At 42.4% G+C, this 21,347-nt stretch overlaps 1 protein-coding gene across 7 annotated transcripts in view; it reads left to right on the forward strand.

Annotated features, from left to right (window-relative positions):
* THSD7B (thrombospondin type 1 domain containing 7B) overlaps positions 1 to 15,622 on the forward strand; it is a 567,277-nt gene extending 551,655 nt beyond the window's left edge. For 5 of the 7 annotated variants that reach the window (XM_056535826.1, XM_056535829.1, XM_056535832.1 and 2 more), the window contains 4 exons: positions 1,554 to 1,636; positions 7,845 to 8,034; positions 10,441 to 10,528; positions 11,790 to 15,622. In XM_056535826.1, coding sequence (XP_056391801.1) covers positions 1,554 to 1,636; positions 7,845 to 8,034; positions 10,441 to 10,528; positions 11,790 to 11,871 — 443 coding nt within the window. In that variant the 3' untranslated portion in view covers positions 11,872 to 15,622. Of the gene's footprint in view, positions 1 to 1,553; positions 1,637 to 4,256; positions 4,798 to 7,844; positions 8,035 to 10,440; positions 10,529 to 11,789 lie in introns of those variants that run through there. The other 2 variants (XM_056535830.1, XM_056535831.1) reach the window with 2 other exon arrangements.
* The last annotated feature ends 5,725 nt before the right edge of the window (positions 15,623 to 21,347 follow it).

Consider the following 21,347-nt stretch of genomic DNA (forward strand, 5'->3'; position numbering starts at 1 on the left):
TTAGATGCTTTCCTTGCAAGGTGCTGATTAATACCAGAATACATGTAGCCAATTCCATGGTTGGTGCATTTATTTTTTTTATACATTATTATTTATATTATCGTATATATTATTTTCCTTATTATACAATGTAGCAGAATATGTAAAACATTCAGAATTTGATACATAAATAAATGCTTAGAATGTTTTTTTGCAGCGTTTCCCAAACAGTGTGCCTCCAGCTGTTGGAAAACTACAACTCCCAGCATTCCCGGACAGCCGGAGGCTGTAGTTGTAGTTTTGCAACAGCTGGAGGCACGTTGTTTGGAATACAATATAATAAGATATTAGTAGCAGCCTCAATATCATCGATTACTACCGGCAACACTAAGGAAACCTCCTCACCAGCTGGCCGAGACATTACATCACTAGTCAGGTGTTCAAAGGGAGCCTATCTGCTCCAATGGGTGGAGCGACCGCTGTGTGGGTGAGAGATCATTCTGCAATTAATTGTACTTTTGCAACAGCTGGAGGCACCCTGGTTATAAAACACTGTTATAAAATACCAGAATGCATGTAGCCATGGTTGGTGCATTAATTTTTTTATACATTATTTATATTATCGTATATATTATTTTCTTTATTATACAATGTAGCAGAATATGTAAAACATTCAGAATTTGATACAGAAATAAATGCTTAGAATGTTTTTTTGCATTGTTTCCCAAACAGCGTGCCTCCAGCTGTTGCCAAACTACAACTCCCAGCATGCCCAGACAGCCGGAGGCTGTCTGGGCATGCTGGGAGTTGTAGTTTGGCAACAGCTGGAGGCACGCTTTTTGGAATACAATATAATAAAATATTTGCAGCAGCCTCAATATCATCAATTACTACCGGCAACACTAAGGAAACCTCCTCACCAGCTGGCCGAGACATTACATCACTAGTCAGGTGTTCAAAGGGAGCCTGTCTGCTCCAATGGGTGGAGCGACCGCTGGGTGGGTGAGAGATCATTCTGCAATAAATTGTATTTTTGCTACAGCTGGAGGCACCCTGGTTATAAAACACTGGATTAATACCAGAATACATGTAGCCATGGTTGGTGCATTAATTTTTTTTTATACATTATTATTTATATTATTGTATATATTGTTTTCTTTATTATACAATGTAGCAGAATATGTAAAACATTAAGAATTTGATACATAAATAAATGCTTAGAATGTTTTTTTTTTGCAGCATTTCCCAAACAGCGTGCCTGCAGCTGTTGTAAAACTACAACTCCCAGCATGCCCGAACAGCCAGAGGCTGTCTGGGCATGCTGGGAGTTGTCGTTTTGCAACAGCTGGAGGCACGCTGTTTGGAATACAATATAATAAAATATTTGCAGCAGCCACAATATCATCGATTTCTGCTGGCAACACTAAGGAAACCTCCTCACCAGCCCAGAAGGAACAAAAGCTCAGCCGGGGAAGGAGGACATTTTTTTTTTTTGGAGGGCTGGGAGGGGGGGGGGGGGGGGGGTGATGGGTGGAATAACTAATATCAGGTATTGATGTTTTTTCTCCTTGCAGGAGGCTGCTCTCCGAACTCCCGGCCGGCAGCTGTTCGACACTGCGACCCACCGTGCAAAAAACCATTTTCGTATTGCATGCAGGTAACCTACTTAGAAAGGAGCGCTACGTAAACAACCTGGTTTATGGAGACATTTTTGCTGTAGGAACGGTCCGCTAGTGCCCCCTAGAGGAAATTTATGGTAATAGTTAAAGGGACATTCAGATATGACCCTGGACTGTTGTCATGTAGTACAGCGGTCTCCAAACTGTGGAACTCCAGATGGTGCCAAACTACAACTCCCAGCATGGAGACCTCTGCCCTAGTAGGAGAACTATCTCTTACCCTCTAACCATCCTATGCAAAAAAAATACTATTTTTTTTATATTTTAGTGCAAATGGGACATTAAAGGGGTATTCCATTTATTTTTTATTTTTTATTTGACTAAGCTACAGGGGCTGTAAAGTTAGTGTAGTTCATAATACAGTGTCTGTACCTGTGTGTGACGATGGTCTCACAATTCTTCTGTGATTTTCGCCCCAATATTTATTTTTAACAGCATACAAAATTACCCAGGCCTCAGGTTTTCCCAGGTTGCAGTGCGGCCGAGACCTGACATCACTAGTCAGGTGTTCAAAGGGAGCCTGTCTGCTCCAATGAGTGGAACAACCGCTGGGTGGGTGAGAGATCATTCTGCAATTAATTGTACTTTTGCAACAGCTGGAGGCACCCGGGTTATAAAACACTGGTCTTTTGAATGGAATGCAGCTCATTTGTGTTTCATTGGGTGTGGTGGCTGATGTGTGGGAGGGAGGAATGTGACCTCACACTTACAAACAATGAATCATTGGATTTGTAGTTTAAGGGAAAAAACTCCGACAGGAAATACCAGTTCACAAAAAGCTAACCACAGTGTTTTGGTAATCTCACAACATAGCCATTTAGCCCCAAGATAAGAGCGGATTTTCCCTAAGCATGTCCATTACTGTGTGGAGATACATACTAAAATCACCTTATGGTGGATAACCCCTTTAAGACATTTCCACCACTCTCCTTCACTTTGCCCACTTTCCTTCACTTTACCTTGCACTTATTTTAAATAACATCATGTTGTTTTCTTTCTTAGGGTCTGTATATCATATGCAATTCTTACGCAGTGCATAGTGGGTGCTTAAAGGGGTACAGCTGTCAAGCCCCTCCCATAGACTTGCATTGAGGGGGCGGGGTGTGATGTCATGAGGGGGCGGGGCTATGACATCACAAGCTCCCGGCGCTAGCTCTAGCGTTCAGAACAATTTGTTCCTAAGGCTGAGCAGCAGAGCACCCCTTTAAGTGACCATTACACAGTTAAAGTGTGCCTGTTATATCCCAGAAAAAAAATAATGCTTCTATATGTTACTCACTGGGTCATGTAGATTTTTTACATGTTTTTTTGTATGCATCTAGCTCCTGTATTTGGCTCACAAATCCCTCTGATAAACTGCTCATTCATTCTGATATCCACTGCTCAGGAAGGGGAGTGTCCGAGACAAACACTGATCCCGCCCTCACTGTCCATGCATTCACTTTCTACCTGAGTCTGCTGTGCTGTGCTGGTTCTCTTTATCCAATCACTGCTGGCTGCTCTGTAACCCCCTCCTCTCTGTTTTCATGCTGCAGTCTGATAGGACAGGAGTGAGCACAGAGGAGTGATAAGACTTTTTCTTTTAATTAGACTTAGGCTGCTTTCACACTATAAAAATACCTCCGTTATAAATGCCCGTTATAAAAAGTCTGACTGCTGGTATTCCCCCAGCGATCCCCTATACGAGGCCCCAGCTCTCACCTCATGCAGGGTCTGCCGTTTCTCACCAATGTGCTTCAACTGCACTGTTGCTATACACGGGGTCCTGTCTCGGCCGTGATTGGCTGGGCAGGCCGTCACTTTGGGCAGCATTGGGGAGAAACGGCAGCCACTGCATGCTGGGATGAGAGATGGGGCCTCATACAGGGGATCGCTGATGGGGCCCCAAAAGCTGGACCCCTAGCAATCAGCAACTTATCCACGGTCCTTTCGGATACATAACTCCTTTTAGTTCTATGTAACTCAATGGGAAAACATCTGCAACATTTAATTTTTTAACAGACGCTATTTTCGGGGGAAAACGGCTACAAAAGATTTGTCATTTTTCTTTTTTTGGTGAGGGAAGGGGGGATGGTATCAAAAACTGTGTGAACATGGCATTAGGTAACGTTCACATGTAGCAGAATTGTTTCTGAAAATTTTGCAAAAATCCACTAGGAAATCCCCCCGAAAAATTACTGTTGCATTTAAAAAAAAAAAAATCTTAACCCTTCCAGTACTTATCAGCTACAGTATGTTCCAGAGGAAGTTGTGTAGTTCTTTCTAGTCTGACCACAGTGCTCTCTGCTGCCACCTCTGTCCATGTCAGGAACTGTCCAGAGCAGGGGAGGTTTGCTATGGGGATTTTCTCCTACTCTGCACAGTTCCTGACACAGACATAGTGGCAGCAGAGAGCACTGTGGTCAGACTAAAAAGAACTACACAACTTCCTCTGGAGCATACAGCAGCTGATAAGTACTGGGAGGATTAAGATTTTTAAATAGAAGTAATTTACACATCTGTATAACTTTCTACCACCTGTTGATTACCCCTTTAAAGCTAAGATGTTAGGTCACCTGTTTGACAGGAGGAGGAGCTAAAGCTTTGTCTGCTTTCCAGGGACACCCAGCAGAACGGTCGTAGCAGCGATCCATGGAAATGCAGAAAACAACATAAAAATTATTCAAAAATGCCAAAAAAGCAGTAACCTCCTGCACAGTCACTGAAGCTTTTATGCAGATTTATACTGTGAAATGTTGTTAAAAGTGGAATAACGCTTTAAATTAGAATTATCCTCGACGCTGAGCTGACCCAGAGCCCCTGCCTGACTACCTCTACCCTCCCCGGGCTGGAAGACAGCGACTAAGAAGAGATAATAATCCCTCTATACAGATATTATAGTAAATAAAGTTATTTAATGAATTGTTCCAGGTCACATTCTGTGCTGACTGGATACGGTTCAGTACAGTCAACAGAATACAATGAATAATTGCATAATATCGGGCGGCATAAATTACTTCTCCTCTCCTTAGAAGCGGATGATTGTTATCTACAATATAGCCCTGTAGCTCTGAGTTGCAAAATACATTTTTAATAAGTAGCCATATAACAAAGTGGTTGTATGAGATTAAACCAATCTTTTCCAACCAGGGTGCCTCCAGCTGTTGCAAAACTACAAATCCCAGAATGCCCAGACAGCCAACAGCTGTCTGAGCATGCTGGGAGTTGTAGTTTTGCAACAACTAGAGGCACACTGGATGGGAAACACTGAATTAGAGGAACCTGGCGAAACACTGTCACCCTTGTGTAGGGTATCGCAGCTCAGGCTCATATTTTTTAATGGGGCTGAGACACATAGTCCATGTACAGGAGTATCCCTGTTTTTAGAAGAAATCAGCCGTGTATTTTCTTATCTCATACAACTATTTTAAAATGTAGTTATTAAATGTAAAAAAAATTGTGGCTTCTTGAAAAAATAAAGTGTGTGTATATGTGGTAACGGGGTGTGATGAGGGCAGATGTTGTTACCCTAGGGGCAGATGGCATTAACCCCTTGTATTCATGATGCCAGGGCGTGGTTTATCCTCGATACCACCCGAAGGTATACTGCTGGATCCTGGGCTAGATACGGGGGCAAAAAAGACTTTGACACCAAGTTACGGATAACAGTAGCTTTACTGAGGGTAGACAGATGGTAAAGTCTATACAGTTCAGCCAGGGCCCAAGGAGGTGACCAGTGACACAGAGACCTTAAGGGCTTGCTGGGACTTGTAGTAGGACTCGACAAATGAATGCCGAGCACGCTGACTTGACAGATAACAGGGACTGACTTGACTTGACTCATAAAGCTGTGACTTTATCTTACTTGACTTGATGGCGGCTGCAGGACTGGACTTTGAGGTCTCCAACACTCTGGACACACAAACTAGGCGACTGCACTGGACCTCAGCCGAAAGAGAGAGAAGCTCCACCCAGGGCTTATATGGGGGAGACTAGCAGGGAGCCCATAGGTCACTGTTGGGATCACTTGGTCACTTGTACCTCTGGGTAACAATCACATGACAGAACGCTTAAAGACACAACACATTGTATAATACAAACCATTGGAGAACATACGTACAGGGGGAAACAGGTGCAAGGGGCCCTGGGGACACTGAAGGGAGGCTGCCGGATAGGGCAGCAAGGCTACGGGGCAACATCTCCTGTACTGGGCCAACGCCAACGCCAACGCCAACGCCAACACACACACACACACACACACACACACACACACACACACACACACACCCCCCCCCCCAAAGGTAAATATCTTGTGCTCTCTGCTGCCATCTATTGGAGGTAACATTTATGCAAACCCCCAGTTCTGTACTGAATATGGCCAACAACTCCGAAACAGCTGCCTACAAATGGGTAACTTTTCCTTTTGGTAGAGTTTCAGGTTTGGTTATTAAAATTCCCAGTTATGTTCTAGAGATTGTGAACGCTCTCTAGTGCCACCTATGGAAGATAGCATTTCTGCATGCATCCAGTTCTGTACTGACAAGGGACAACCACCCTGAAACAGCTGTCTACAAGTGGGTAACATTCCCTTTTGGGAGAGATTCAGGTTTGGCTATAAAAATCACTAGTCATGTTCTAGGGATCATGAACACTCTCTACTGCCACCTATTGGAGTTAGCATTTTTGCAAGCATCCAGTTCTGTACTGACAAGGGACAACCACCCTGAAACAGCTGTCTACAAATGGATAACTTTCCTTTTTGTAAGAGTTTCAGGTTTTGCTATTAAAATCCCCAGTCATGTTCTAGGGATTGTAAATGCTCTTAGCTACCACCTATTGAAGGTAACCTTTCTGCAAACACCCAGTTCTGTACTGACAAGTGGCAACAGCCTCGAAACAGCTGCCTACAAGATAGGTAACTTTCCCTTTTGGCAGATTCAGGTTTGGTTATTAAAATCCCCAGTCATGTTCTAGGGATCTTGTGAAAGCCACGTTTACTTTCAGGGATGCTACCTGCAATAGGGGGCACCAGAGAGCAAGCTCTTTTCCTTCTGGGAGATATACTTTGAATATAATTTTTCCCAAATTTTGTATTAGACCTATAAGTCGCCACACTCCTTTTGGCACACTTACACCTTATTTGACTTCTAAAAGTAGCCCTCCACATTTTTACACATATTTATTAAATTCTTGTCTGGCTATGAGGATAGCATATAAGGACAGGGTATAAGGTCAGGATATGAGGACGGGACATGAGGACAGGATTTGAGGTTGGCCTCGGAGGATGGGATATGAGGTCGGGGTATGAGGACGTTGCATTGTTGCTTTTTCTCTCCCACAAGGTTTAGGTAGGAAAATCTGGCAATGCCGTGTACTAGATAAGTGTGTTTTCAAAAAGAATGCTGCAAATGGGATGCCAAGACTTTTGCAACTGGATATACTTTAAAGGGGTGCTCAGCGTTTGGAACAAACTATTCCGAACACTGGAGCCGGTGATGGGAGCTTGTGACGTCATAGCCCTGCCCTCTTATTACGTCACGTCCCGTCCCCTCAATGCAAGTCTATGGGAGGGGGGCATGACAGCCATCACGCCCCCTTCCATAGACTGGCATTGCAGGGACGGGGCGTGACATTATGAAGGGGTGGGGCTATGACATCACAAGCTCCCAGTGCCGGCTCCAGCGTTCATAACAGTTCCAAATGCTGAGCAGTGGAGTACCCCTTTAAGCCTTCCTAGAATTATAGCACATTGCTTGTAACTCTATACAGCTTGTTATAGATATGCCAAGCATGCTATCGGGATGTCTGGTGGGGGTTCTGTACTCCTTATGAGGTCCCAGGTGACCCCTTAAATATGCTGTTTATATGTATTGCCCTTTACACATTGATACCTGCTGTTTGGTCTTCCAAGGATTGTCTCGCTTTATATTCATGACATGGTGAGTCCAGCATATGAAACCGACCATCAATAACCCCAGACCAGAAAAGCCGTCTGTGGTCTATCCTCCATATTGATCAGCTCCCCACAGAAATCAATAATCCTCTTTACACTCCTGCTAAGGCTGCATTCACCGTTCACTGAACTCAACCTGTGAAAACGTATCCGGCCCTGGTGGTCAACAACCAGTCTGCATGATACCGGCATGAACTTTTAGTCTATGATCAGACATCATTGGTGACTGTAAACTTGTCTTTGGGGTTCTGCAGAGTGGAGTCTGCGGCTGTGAGAATGGATACACGCAGATCATGAGATCAAGTGGAGTTCTGGACTACTGCCTGAAGGTTCCCGGCACGGAGTCAAAGAAGGCCGACGTGAAAACATTTATTCCAAAGAGCAAACCCATCAACTCCCAACTCCCGGAGATATTCAACTGGTCAATTCAGCTATTTGACCAAGGCAAGTAGGGGAACAATAGATCAGGGGGGTTATGGGTACATAGCTATCCAAAAAAAAAAAAATTTGTACTCCTCCACTTCACGTACAGCAATTTTTTTTAATGAAGGTTTTTCAATATAACAAAATCCAAACATTGGAATAAAATGTTTAAATTGTGTGTTATACAGCTGATACTTGCCTGCAGTAGCAAACAGGGCACTTAAAGGGGTACTCCACCCCTAGACATCTTATTGTATATCAAAAGGATAGGGGATAAGATGTCTGATCGCAGGGGTCCCTCCGCTGGGGCCCACCGCGATCTCCCTGGTGCACCCAGCATTCGTTTAGAGTGTTGGGTGCAGCATCAGAGGCGTGTGACGTCACGGCCACACCCCCTTGTGACATCACGGCGTGCCCCCTCAATTCAAGTCTATGGGAGGGGGGCGTGACTGCCATTACACCCTCTCCCATAGACTCGCATTGAGAGGGCTTGGCCGTAACGTCACAAGGGGCCGTGAGAAGCAACCGGCACCGCATCGCCAGTCATCCGTCAAGGAGCAAAGTTCGCTCCATGCAACAGATGACTGGTGGGTCCCCCGCGATCAGAAATCTTACCCCCTATCCTCTTTATAAGGGATAGTATTCACAATACGATAAGATGTCTAGGGGCGGAGTACCCCTTTAAGTTGTTAGAAGGCGGGGGGGGGGGGGGGTAGCATGAATGCCCTTTCTCCAGATTGGCATTATGGCATAAAGGGGTGCTGAGCAGCTGTAACGATAGCTGGAGTCTAGTGAAAGCCCCCAGGTCTGCCATCTTTGTACTCCTAATTCAATGTGCCAGAGGCAGCGTGCAATACAATTACACAGTACACTGCAATACCTTTGTATTGCAGTGTATTGTACAAGCAATCAAGCAACTGCATGTGGAGGGCCTAAAGCAATTTTCCCCATATTTATCACATAAAGTCTGAACCATTAAAATATCCCATTAATTATTCTGCATGGTGAAGACTGTAAAAAAAAATACACAATGCCAGAAAGTTTTTCTACATTTTGGCTTTAGTATTGTTACATTTGTCTAAAAGTATTAACTCGCGCCCAATCACAATTAAATACTTATTACATTTGAAAAAAAATCAGAGTCCATCAAGCGCAATGTATATTCCTACTGTGTTGATCCAGAAGAAGGCAAAAAACCCTTATGAGGCTAATGCCAATTGCCCCATACCAAGGAAAAAAATCCTTTCTGACTCCAAATATGGCATCAGAATAAATCCCTGGCCCTGACTACTCAGTTTTCGAAAGTGTTGAGAAAAGTCTTATTTTTTGCAGCTTCACTGCGCCACGATTTGCAACTTATTTAGGCTTAATTTATGCCAAAAACTATTATAAACTGATTAATAAATGTAAATGTAAATGGATAAAAGAACGGAGCACTCACCATCCAGGATTTGGTAGTAGTCACTTTATTTTATATCACACGAAACATCAAGGAACAGTACGGGCAGAGGGAGCGGGGAGGCGAGGAGCGCTTCACCGGGTGGGTGACAGCAGCCGTTTCACGCATGATATGCGTGAAAGTGCTGCTGTCGCCCGCCCGGTGAAGCATTCCTCGCCTCCCCGCTTCCTCTGCCCGTACCATTCCTTGATGTTTCCTTTGATATGAAATAAAGTGATTACTAGAAAATCCTGGATAGTGAGTGCTCTGTTCTTCTATCTATATTTGTATGGACTTTATCCTGTTCTTGAAGTACCACTAGAGGTTCTAGCTACAATATGGAACTCTAAGTGATATAGAAGTCTGAACAGTAGCCAGGTGTTTCTTCTCTTCTTTGATGGTTTCATGATGAATAAATTTGTCCAGAGTATCAATCACATCAGTCCCTGTCACCATTGTGTCACATCATGTACTCTGGGACCATTATATAAGACAACCTTATGTGTAGGGCTTTGACCCCAGCCCATGAACCCAGTATAGGTTATATGTAGTCAGTGAATGACAATGGCCTCCCTTTGCCAATAGCTGAAATTGAGAAACCTTGATCTCTGCTAATTCATTTCTAAAACAACACAAACAATTGTTAATTCTTCTCCTGTTTTTTACGACCAGAAACAGCTGTGTCCTTAGTGGCTTAGTTAAAGACTGCACAAATACAAAAACACCAGACAAGAAGATATCCCATTGATGCTACAAAATGGAAGGGTCAAGTTCAAGCAGATACATTAGGATCCTATGAAGCGTAGCTAGAAATAGCGTCAGGTCTCATTGATGTCTCCGTACTTCGTTCTTTTTTATACTGTAGATCCCAATGATTGTAAAGAAGCATCCCAAAAGGAGATGCCGAAAGAATGCCGCAAGCCAATTTTATGCTCCATCAAGTTTAGAGCTGTCCCCCTTGTGTTGACGTATCTTGTATCTCGTTTCAGATGGACGAATAAGTCTCTGGGTCTATGTCGTGTGTGTTGGCAGCTTTCTTATCTTGGTTTTCCTCATTATTATCTCTTATCTAGTCTGGTAAGTATTTTTCAGGATGGTAAGGACATGATTTCTGTTTTGCTGACATTTACTGTCAGAGTTCTCAAGGGGTTTCCATTAGGAAAACATTTCTGGTATATTTACAGGAAATGCCAAAAAATTTCTTGTAGGTGGTGGACCACACCACCCCTCAATTGAGCCTTTGCCTGGATCTGGCAGCTGCCTCCCAAGTATCTCCCATTCAGCAGGATCTGAGGTCAAGTATCTACTACCCCCCCCCCCCGCTCCTACATATAAATACCACCATTTGAGCCACTTGAGAAGTACAGTAGACATTGAATTGAAATTATGATCAAACCAGTTGTCTCTGTGTAATGCTGAACTTGAGTAGAATAAGGGCTGGAAATGTTATTTCTATGAGCAGAGTGGCCTCAGGCTTTGGCCATGTAACTTTAAAGGGGTACTCCGCCCCTAGACATCTTATCCCCTATCCAAAGGATAGGGGATAAGATGTCTGATTGCAAAGGGTCCCGCCGCTGGGGACCCCTGCGATCTCGGCTGCGGCACCCCAGACATCCCGTGTACAGAGCAAACTGCGCTCCGTGCCGGATGACTGGTGATGCGGGGTGGCGGCTCATGACATCACGGCCATGCCCCTAATGTAAGTCTATGGGAGGGGGCGTGACGGCCGTTACGCCCACTCCCATAGACTTTCAATGAGGGGGCGTGGCCATGATGTAAAGAGCGGGGCGTGGCTGTGACATCACAAGCCTCTGGTGGTGCACCCGACGCTCTAAACGAATGCCGGGTGCAGCAGGAAGATCGTGGGTGTCCCCAGCAGCAAAAACCCCACGATCAAATATTTTATCCCCTATGCTTTGGATAGGGGATAAGATGTCTAGGGGCGGAGTACCCCTTTAAGCATTGATAAAGCCTAGAACAAGGGCATACATACCATACAGGCAAACCATGAGACTGCTATGGGGCTCTCGGAAAGAGGAGGTACAGCATTGGTTGGCTCCATGCCATTTGTTACTGGGTTTGAGGACTCATGGAGGACTCTTTAAATTACTAACTACTAAACAAAGAGGATGTGGAATTGGCCCAAGGGTCTGCACCAGGCCCTTGTGTGCTGGGTGCAGATACTAGAAGCATTATGGGAGGCTCAGTTGATCTCTTCTATGGGTCTTTTCCTCTTTTATCTACACTGCTGTCGAGTCTTTTCGAGTTCTCTTCTGGAAGTTCTCCTTCAAACAGTTTATATGACATTGTTATCTTCTCTTTTTTTTCACCTTTGCAGCAGAAAGCCACCAGAACCGAAAACTGTATTTCCTCAACAAAAGCCCCTGACCTTGGCCTACGATGGAGATTTTGACATGTAACTTATAACTACAAATTGGAACATTGATATTCAGCTGCCTTATCTGCTCCTCTGTATGAGAATATCACATCATCCCCAAAAAAAAATTCAAGGGAAAATTTTTGCTGACCAACAGGACTTAAATCAAGCAAAAATGTATCTGGAAATCTGGAGTTTGACACTTGTTTCATGAGACATGAGCCTTCTGTATACCTGTGGTCTGTACTGTTTGGATCTGTATTGCTAAGTATGAGAGACAATATGGAAGATGCGGCATGGCATAACTCAAGGGGCTCGTAGAGTATTTGCCTCTATGGTTGGTTTAAAATAATGAACTGGATTTGGACTCCCGAAATCTTGTGGACAATGAGGAAGAACACAAGATCTGTTTTAATGCATCTTGTTCCATACATGACCAGATTTCAATGTCTTATTAAAACTTTTTAGACTAAAATAGCCACAAATCAACTTATTCTGACACTTAAAGGATGGGCCTCAATGGTCAGATGACGAGTTAACCTGGACATGTCTACACTCGTAGGCTCCTCGATTGGTGTCCTTCCATACCAGTCAAAACATTGGTAGATGTTTCCATTAAATTGCACCTTCCACTTCAGTTAAAACCTATAAAAGTTAATATCATATCTATATATAGTATGCCCTTATTGTATAGATGGAGTTGGTAGATCCTACCGCTCCCTACTGTGTAAATCTAAACAGTTTTCTCAATTTGTCATATATTTACATTGTGATCTCCTTAGGACAAGCAAGGATAAAAATTACCCCCCGCCGCTCCACCAGTATCGCTTTCTCATCCTTCGCTGCAATCTTCTTTCTGCATCCTGGGCCCAACATATCACACTGGGCCCAACATAATCACTGGCGGCAACGATGTCCCACCTCGTCTGGTGATAAGCTGAGCAGCAGTGTGATGTATTGGGCCCAGGCACTGGGAAGAAGATCGGGGCTGGGCCCAAAACATCACTTTGTCATTCAGCCTTTCACCGAGGTGGGAAATTACTGTGGCCATCGATTAGCCGAGAGGCATTCTGATGTGTCGGGCCCCAGGGAGAGCGACATCAGAGGAGTGGCGGGAGGTAAGTCCAGGTTTATTTTTTTATTGCAACAGCCTGGGCCTAATAGTAACATACATAGTAACATAGCTCATAAGGTTGAAAAAAGACCAGAGTCCATCAAGTTCATCCTATAACCCTAATAAGTCCCTACTGAGTTGATCAAGAGGAAGGCAAAAACCCCTCATAGTAGAGGTAAAAATTCCATATATGGCAGAATAGATCCCTGGATCAACCTTCTGTCCCTATAGATATAGAATCCATAACCTGTATTGTTATTATTCTCCAAAAATTCATCAAGACCCTTTTAAATTATTTTACAGAGTTCACCATGACCACCTCCTCAGGCAGAGATTTCCACAGTCTCACTGTTCTTACAGTAAAGAACCCCCATCTGTGCTGCTGTAGACTCCTTCTTTCCTTTAAACGTAGAGGATGCCCCCTTGTTATAGATACAGTCCTGGGTATAAATAGATCATGGGAGAGATCTCTGTACGGTCCCCTGAAATATTTATACATAGTTATTAGGTCGCCCCTAAGCCTTTTTTTTTCTAAACTAAATAACCCTAATTCTGATAATCTTTCTGGGTACTGTAGTCCTCCCATGCCCCGTATTACTCTGGTTGCCCGTCTTTGAACCCTCTCCAGCTCTACTATATCTTTCTTGTACACTGGTGCCCAGTACTGTACACAGTATTCTATGTGTGGTCTGACTAGTGATTTGTACAGCGGTAGAATTATTTCCTTGTCGTGGTAGGGATCGACCGATATTGTTTTTTTAGGGCCGATACCGATAATCGGTGGAGGTTAGGGCCGATAGCCGATAACTTGTACCGATATTCCCGTGTAAGTTATCGGCTATTTATCCCCCCGCGACACCGCTGCAGATCATTGATTTAAAGCGGCGCTTTAAATCAATGAACTGCAGTGGCTTTTGCGGTGCCATAGACCGCCGCCACCCGCTTCTCTCCCCCTGCCTGTCCGGGGGTCCTGAGTCCTATCACTGCCATTGTTTACCGCTTTACAGAGTTTAGTATAATCTGCAAAGCTTGCTACTTTACTATTCAACCCCTCTACAAGGTCATTAATAAATATATTAAATAGAACAGGACCCAAGACTGACCCCTGTGGTCCCCACTAGTAACAGTCACCCAATCAGAATAAGTACCATTAATAGCCACCCTCTGTTTCCTATCACTGAGCCAGTTACTTACCCACTTGCACACATTGTCCCCCAGCCCCATCCTTCTCATTTTATGCACCAACCTTTTATGTGGCACTGTATCAAATGCTTTGGAAAAATCAAGATATGCAACATCAAGCGATTGCCCCTGGTCCAGTCTGGAGCTCACCTCCTCATAAAAGCTGGTCAGGTTAGTTTGACAGGACCGATCCCTCACAAAGCCATGCTGATATGGAGTCATACATTTATTTTTATCAAGATACTCCAAAATAGCATCCCTTAGAAAACCCTCAAACAATTTACATACAATGGAGGTTAAACTAACAGGTCCATAATTCCCAGGGTCACATTTTGACCCCTTTTTAAATATTGGCACCACATTTGCCATGCACCAGTCCTGGGGAACATTTCCTGTCACTATAGAGTCCTTGAATATTAAAAATAGGAGTCTGTCTATTACATTACTTAATTTCTTTTATAACACGGGGGTGAATGCCATCGGGACCTGGTAATCTGTCTATTTTGATTTTTTGTAGTCGGCACTGTACTTCTTCCTGGGTAAGACAAATGACCTGTACTTCTTCCTGGGTTAGACATGTGACCTGTACTGGGGAGTTTACCTTATCTTGTTGTATTTCAACTGGCATTTCATTTTCCTCAGTGAATACAGTAGAGAAGAATTTGTTTAATATATTTGCTTTTTCCTGATCCACGTTTATAATTTCCTCCTCATCATTTTTTAAAGGGCCTACGCATTCATTTCTAATCTTTTTGCTATTTATATAGTTAAAGAACATTTTGGGGTACGTTTTACTCTTTTTGGCAATGAGTCTGTCTCTATTTTTGCGGCTTTTATCTTTTTTTTACATAATTTACATTTTTCTCTATAGCTTTTTAATGCTTCTACACTGCCGTCCCATCCATGGAAAAGTAGTTGCATAGGAAAACACCAAATTTTTGCGGTACCGATCTGAAATAGGAGGTGCACTTTAATAAACCCATAGGCGAGCACTTCAGTGTGCAGATAACAGGATGGATCTGTCATATCTCGATCCATTTAGCAGACGTCATAGACAAGTCATCTCCAAACTGTACCTCCCTGGCTGCTGCAAAACTACAACTCTCAACAGTTTTGCAACAATCAGAGACCCACAGCTTTGAATGATTGACATAGACTGTGCCCAGCTTGATACAGTTGCCATATAATCATTCTTTCAGCTCTGGAACATAGGTGGCACTGTCATCTGTAAGTCATATGAATACCGACTAGCTCCCCCCGCCACCCCTACCCCAAGTATAATATGTAATTGTACATAATGTATATAGTTGATCTCTTACCACATTTTAACACCTACAGAACAGTTTTTTCTAAATGGGATTTTGTGATATATTTATAACCCGAATTTTGTATTTATGTACAAATCTGTCACATCCGTACACCTTGACCAGAGAAGCCTTCAACAAAAGACTCATGATGGATTCAGTTATTATTGCAAATAAACCGATGAGAAACATTCTATGAATTGTTCTGAAGTCCATCGCGTGTATTATGGGTTTCTTTATGGGAAAAAAATCATGAAAAATCATCTATGTAGGAGTTACTTGTCTAGGTCAGTGTTTCCCAACCAGGGTGCTTTCGGCTGTTGCAAAACTCCAACTTCCAGCATTCCAGCTGTTGTAATGAGTAGGAACAGGCCCTTCATTCAGGGTTAATTTTCCTGTGTTCATCGAAGTATTGTGTGTTGATGTGATGACGCCTGGTCCTATCAGCGGGCTTGGACCTAGAGTATATTACATCTGTTCTCAGTGTCCACACCAATCCCAGGTACACATAAATACTTTGCTAGTCTGCTTAGACCTTGCTTGTGTTCAGCTTCTGTGCACTAGCTATCACACTGCTACTGGTTTGCTCTGTGCATTCTGACTTCAGCTTCATATACATTTATTCTTTCCTTAGTGATTTGGTATCTATGCTGCCATCTTGGTTATGACCTGGCTTGTTAGACTACTCTATTTCTGTTTGTCTGTTTATCCCCTGGGTTTTGTATAGGGTTTCCTTCCTACCTACTGGGGTGTTCAACCTAATAGGAGAATTCCCTACTTTCCTAGGTACTAGGGGCTTCTACCTAATAGTGGGGATTCCCTACTTAAATACTGGGGGCTTCTATCTAATAGTAGGAGTCACTATCTAACTACTGGAATCATATCTTAAAGGTGTATTCCAGAAATTTTTCTTACTTGACTATGCTACAGGGGCTGTAAAGTTAGTGTAGTTCATAATATAGTGTCTGTTCCTGTGTTTGATGGCTGGTCTCACAATTCTTATGCAATCTTTGCCCCAATATTTATTTTTAACAGCATATAAAATGAGTAGCCTGAGACATTACATCACTAGTCTGCTTCAATGGGTGGAGTGACCACTGGGTGGCATGGGAGACCATTCTCCACAGCACAGCATGGAACTTGTGTGTTTCAATGGGTGGGGTGGCTGATGTGTGGAAGGGAGAAAAGTGACCCTACACATACAAACAAAGAATCCTGAGACTTGTAGTGGGAGAAAATTCACAACACAGCCATTTAGCTCCAAGACAAGCACCGGTACTAAAATCACTTTATGGTGGATAACCCCCATGTTCCACTTTCACCTGTCTTTACAAAATCTAAAGCCACCTTTGCTTTCACATGCCATTTTAAAAAAAAAAAAAGGTATCAGTGAGTACTCATACTCAAAAAAAGTATTAGTACTCATCTTAAAAACATGGTATCAGGACATCCCTAATTTAGGATATTGTAAGAAATTCATTGCTACAGAATGTGGAATCTATTTGAAGGTCGGATATTCACTTTAAACTTAAGAATGATTTCATCTTCCTAATGCAAACAGGGTTTGGTTATGAAACTACATAGAAATGTGACTAAAATAAATATGTGCACAAAATTTACAAAGATACGGCCGAAGGAATGGCTCCAGTGAGTATCTCCGGTTGCGAACCGTAGTTAATTTGGGGTGGAAATACACTGACGTGACCGAGGCCGCACTTGATCGCTCCCCTGGAGGAGTTTTTCCAGACAAGTTAGATTGAAAGCCTCGGCTCTACACAAGACTTATGTTGGCTGTCAGGAGTCAGGGAATTGGGACATGAAATGTTTACAGATCACACTGAGCCAACCTCGGGGAGAGGAGAGCCGGGCCGAGGAATCTTAATAGACCAGACCAAGAAAAAGTATTGTACAAATATCATTCTACACCTGGGATGGTGCGAAACCAAGACAGATCGGTGCCAATGAGGCATCTGCAGTATCTGATGGGGAATGGGGGCGAAGGGCGCAGATTCCAACCAACACATAAAGACATCTATAAAATGTCAGTCAAGAGAAGACCTGGACCTATTTTTAACCCCTGAAAGAGAAGATATCATCTAGATTTGTTTTACTGCCCATAGCAAACAATTGGAAATCTTAGCTTCTGCTCAGCTCTGTTAACAGCATCTAGAGCAGGGGTGGCGAAACTCGCCCAACATAAGAGCCACATTCAATAGACTTCAGATGACCTGTACATACGTAATAACTAAAAAATACATGGAGGTAGCAGTATGTATGTATATGTACTATGCAACTACATATTAATAAATAATATAAATGTTATTAGTTTTAATCACTGAGCTTTATGAATTATCTCTGTCAGATGTTTGTAAGGTGTACGATGCTTTGACTTCAAACTCCATTAGAGGTCAGTGATTGTTCCATTGATCTGTACCATTTCCATATTTCCTTAAGCATCAAACTCCCCATGTACTGTGCATTGCCCAACATAGTAGTAACAGAGTCCACTTTGTGCCCCCATATAGTAGTTACCCCCCTTTGCTCCCATATAACAGTAGGTCCCTCTACTGCCCACATATAGCAATAGGCTCCACCCCCATTCAGCCCCCATATAGCAGTAGGTTGCTATACCAATACAGCCCCATATAGCAGTAGCCCCCCCATCCCCCCAACAAAAGTGCCAATGGGTTGCCAAGGCAGCCCAAAACATTACCTTGGCCTCGGCAATTGTTACTACTTGCCTATAGCTGGCTTTAGCAAAAAACTGCTGATCTGATAGATCAATGTAATGCAATAGCATTACAATGATCTACATAAGCAATTGACTAATTTCTTAAACTAGGCCTCTGAGAGCAGCAAAAAAAAGGGAAAAAATAAGGTAAAATAAGTTTTTAAAAATATAAAAAAATCCCCCTCAATGACAATTGAAATTTTGAAATTTTCTTTTCACAATTCCTAAATAAAACACTGTAAATAATTAATACCATAAACGGATTATGTATTGTTGTGTGCAGAATAATTTGAACTAATAAATATTACATTCCTGATCCCATACGGTCAACAGCGTAAATGCAAAAAAATTCCACGCACCAAAAGTTCAGATTTTTGGTCACACAACATCCCAGAAAAAAATGGAATAGAAAGTAATTGAAAAAGTCAATACTGGTACTGGTAAAAAAAAATAATAAAAAATACAGCTCACTGTGCAAAAATGAGCCCACATACAGCTCCATAGGTGAAAAAAATAGAATAGTAACAGGGGTGTGAACATGGCAATGCACAGATATTTTTCTCTTTTAAAAAATTATCCAAATTTGGTACCAATGGAATCATATTGATTCAATAAATTAAGCATGTGGGTGTTACCATATGGTAAACTCTGGAAAAAAATTCCATTATCGTGCAATTCCATTTTTTTCTTTTCAATTTTGCCCTCGAAAAAAAAAAAATTCTGGCTTCTTAATACATTATATGGTTAGAATAAAGTGTGCCAGTGAAAAGTTGAACTGGTAAAATAAAGTGTGCCAGTGAGAAGTTCAACTGGTAAAATAAAGTGTGCCAGTGAGAAGTTCAACTGGTAAAATAAAGTGTGCCAGTGAAAAAATTATCTAGTGCCACAAAAAAATAGTGTTGGTCACGAATATTCGCAATTCGAATATTATTCGCGAATATCGCATATTCACGAATTCGCGAATTTCGCGAATATAGCGCTATATATTCGTAATTACGAATATTCGTTTTTTTTTTTTTTCACAGTACACATCACAGTGATCACCCCTCTCTGCTTCCAGCTTGTGTGGTGTAAAGAAGGCTCTAATACTACTGTGTGAGACTGGCGTGCGAAAATTCGCATATACGAAAATTCGCATATGAGAATTCTCGTGCATGCTAATTTAATATATGACGAATGTTCGTCCATATATTCGCGAATATTCGCGAATTCGAATATGGCCTATGCCGCTCAACACTACAAAAAAATAATAAGCCCTAAACGTAAGACATAAATCCAAATTAGGGGGTCAGAAAGGGGTTAACAAATAAAAACCAAGAGGTAAATATATAAAAACCAACAACGTTATACAACATGTATGAATCATATTCATGTATATGAGGAAATAAAATTGATAAAAATTCATAATAAAAAGCATTAAAAAGGGGGGGGGGGAGGGGCATAGTACATGAGGCCCATACTTTTAGGTTTCCAAATGACAAATCTGCGCCATATGAACAACACCACTGAACGCCATTGAAAATGATGGGTTGCAGATTTCACATTTTTGCAGATTCTGTAGACTCGCAGACATACAGTTCATAGTGGTTTTTTATTTGACTCTAAATGGCTGCATAGTTTTGCAAGCAAAACGGCATCATACAGACACAGACCTTATGGCTGCACAATTATTATGGGAAAGCAGCTTGCTAAACAGCGCAGCTATGGGCAATGAATAGAGAACCCAACCTTTACTGCCGGTACCCACAGACAGATGGTGAGTGCCCCTTTAAAGCTGGGGCTAAAAGCAGAAACCCAGCAGGTAATGCAGAGAAAATGAATTACATTACAGAATAAAATCTTTATAATAAACTGCAGTCGATGCATCACTACGCAATATACCATTATAGCCAGGTAATAGCTGCATAGACAGAGCCTGAATGGATTTTACTGCAATATTCCAGCATCATAAAAGCTTTTACATTTACATAAAGAGCTGTGAATAAGTATTTATCCCCCTTCCTGATGTCTCTACTAGTGTTGAGCGGCATAGGCCATATTCGAATTCGCGAATATTCGCGAATATATGGACGAATATTCGTCATATATTCGCGAATATTCGCATAGTCGTTATATCCTCGTTTTATTTTCGCACATGCGAAAATTCGCGTATGCGAAAATTAGCATATACAAAATTAGCATACATGAAAATTCGTATATGCGAAAATTAGCATATGCTAATCTTCGCATATGCGAATTTTCGCGCGCCAGTCTCGCACAGTAGTATTACAGCCTTCTTTACACCACACAAGCTGGAAGCAGAGAGGGGTGATCACTGTGATGTGTACTGTGAAAAAAAAACAAAAAACGAATATTCGTAATTACGAATATATAGCGCTATATTCGCGAAATTCGCGAATTTGCGAATATGCGATATTCGCGAATAATATTCGAATTGCGAATATTCGCGAGCAACACTAGTCTCTACTCTACACAATGCAGTATTTTCCAAACAGTGTATCCCCAGCTGTTGCAAAACTACAACTCCCAGCAAGCCCGGACAGCCGAAGGCTGGGAGTTGCAGTTTTGCAACAGCTGGAGGCGCACTGTTTGGAAAAGAGCCATAAATGTGGCCATCCATTATACTCCAAACTTGATAAAAAAAAAAGAGTTTGTGCAAGACAAGGTTAATTTCCCTATTTGCTGTGATTGGCCAGACAACTAAGGGAGGAAGTAACTGTGTGTGTGTTCTTCTGGCAAACAGGCCAGCTTTGGTCTCATGGATGAAAGGGAGAGAATAAGAAACAGCTGTGCCCCATGGAGTGGGTAGGAAAATCTAAAATATTAGGCAGAAAGAGGCCAAGCAAGTTGAAAGTGTTTCTAAAGAAAAGACAGAAGAGAAACTAGCCCACTGAAAAAAGGGGTAAGACATTCTTTAGATGAAAAAAGAAAATTAAAACAAGAAATAACAAAATGAATCCATCCCCATGCTTTCTCCAGTACCATGTTGTGACATAGCAGTAAGGAGAATGAACTGTTCTCTGCTGTGATTGGTCTGGCAATGAAGGAAGGAAGTAACTGTGTGTGTACTATAGGCAAACAGACAAGCTATGGTCCCATCTCTGAAATGTGGAGAATGAGAAATATTTGTGCACCAAAACTACACAGGGAGGCTGTGGCCAGACAAACCCTGTGTGTCAATCACCAGA

The sequence above is a fragment of the Hyla sarda genome, chromosome 8 (genome assembly GCF_029499605.1).
Source record: "Hyla sarda isolate aHylSar1 chromosome 8, aHylSar1.hap1, whole genome shotgun sequence".
Classification (NCBI taxonomy): domain Eukaryota; kingdom Metazoa; phylum Chordata; class Amphibia; order Anura; family Hylidae; genus Hyla; species Hyla sarda.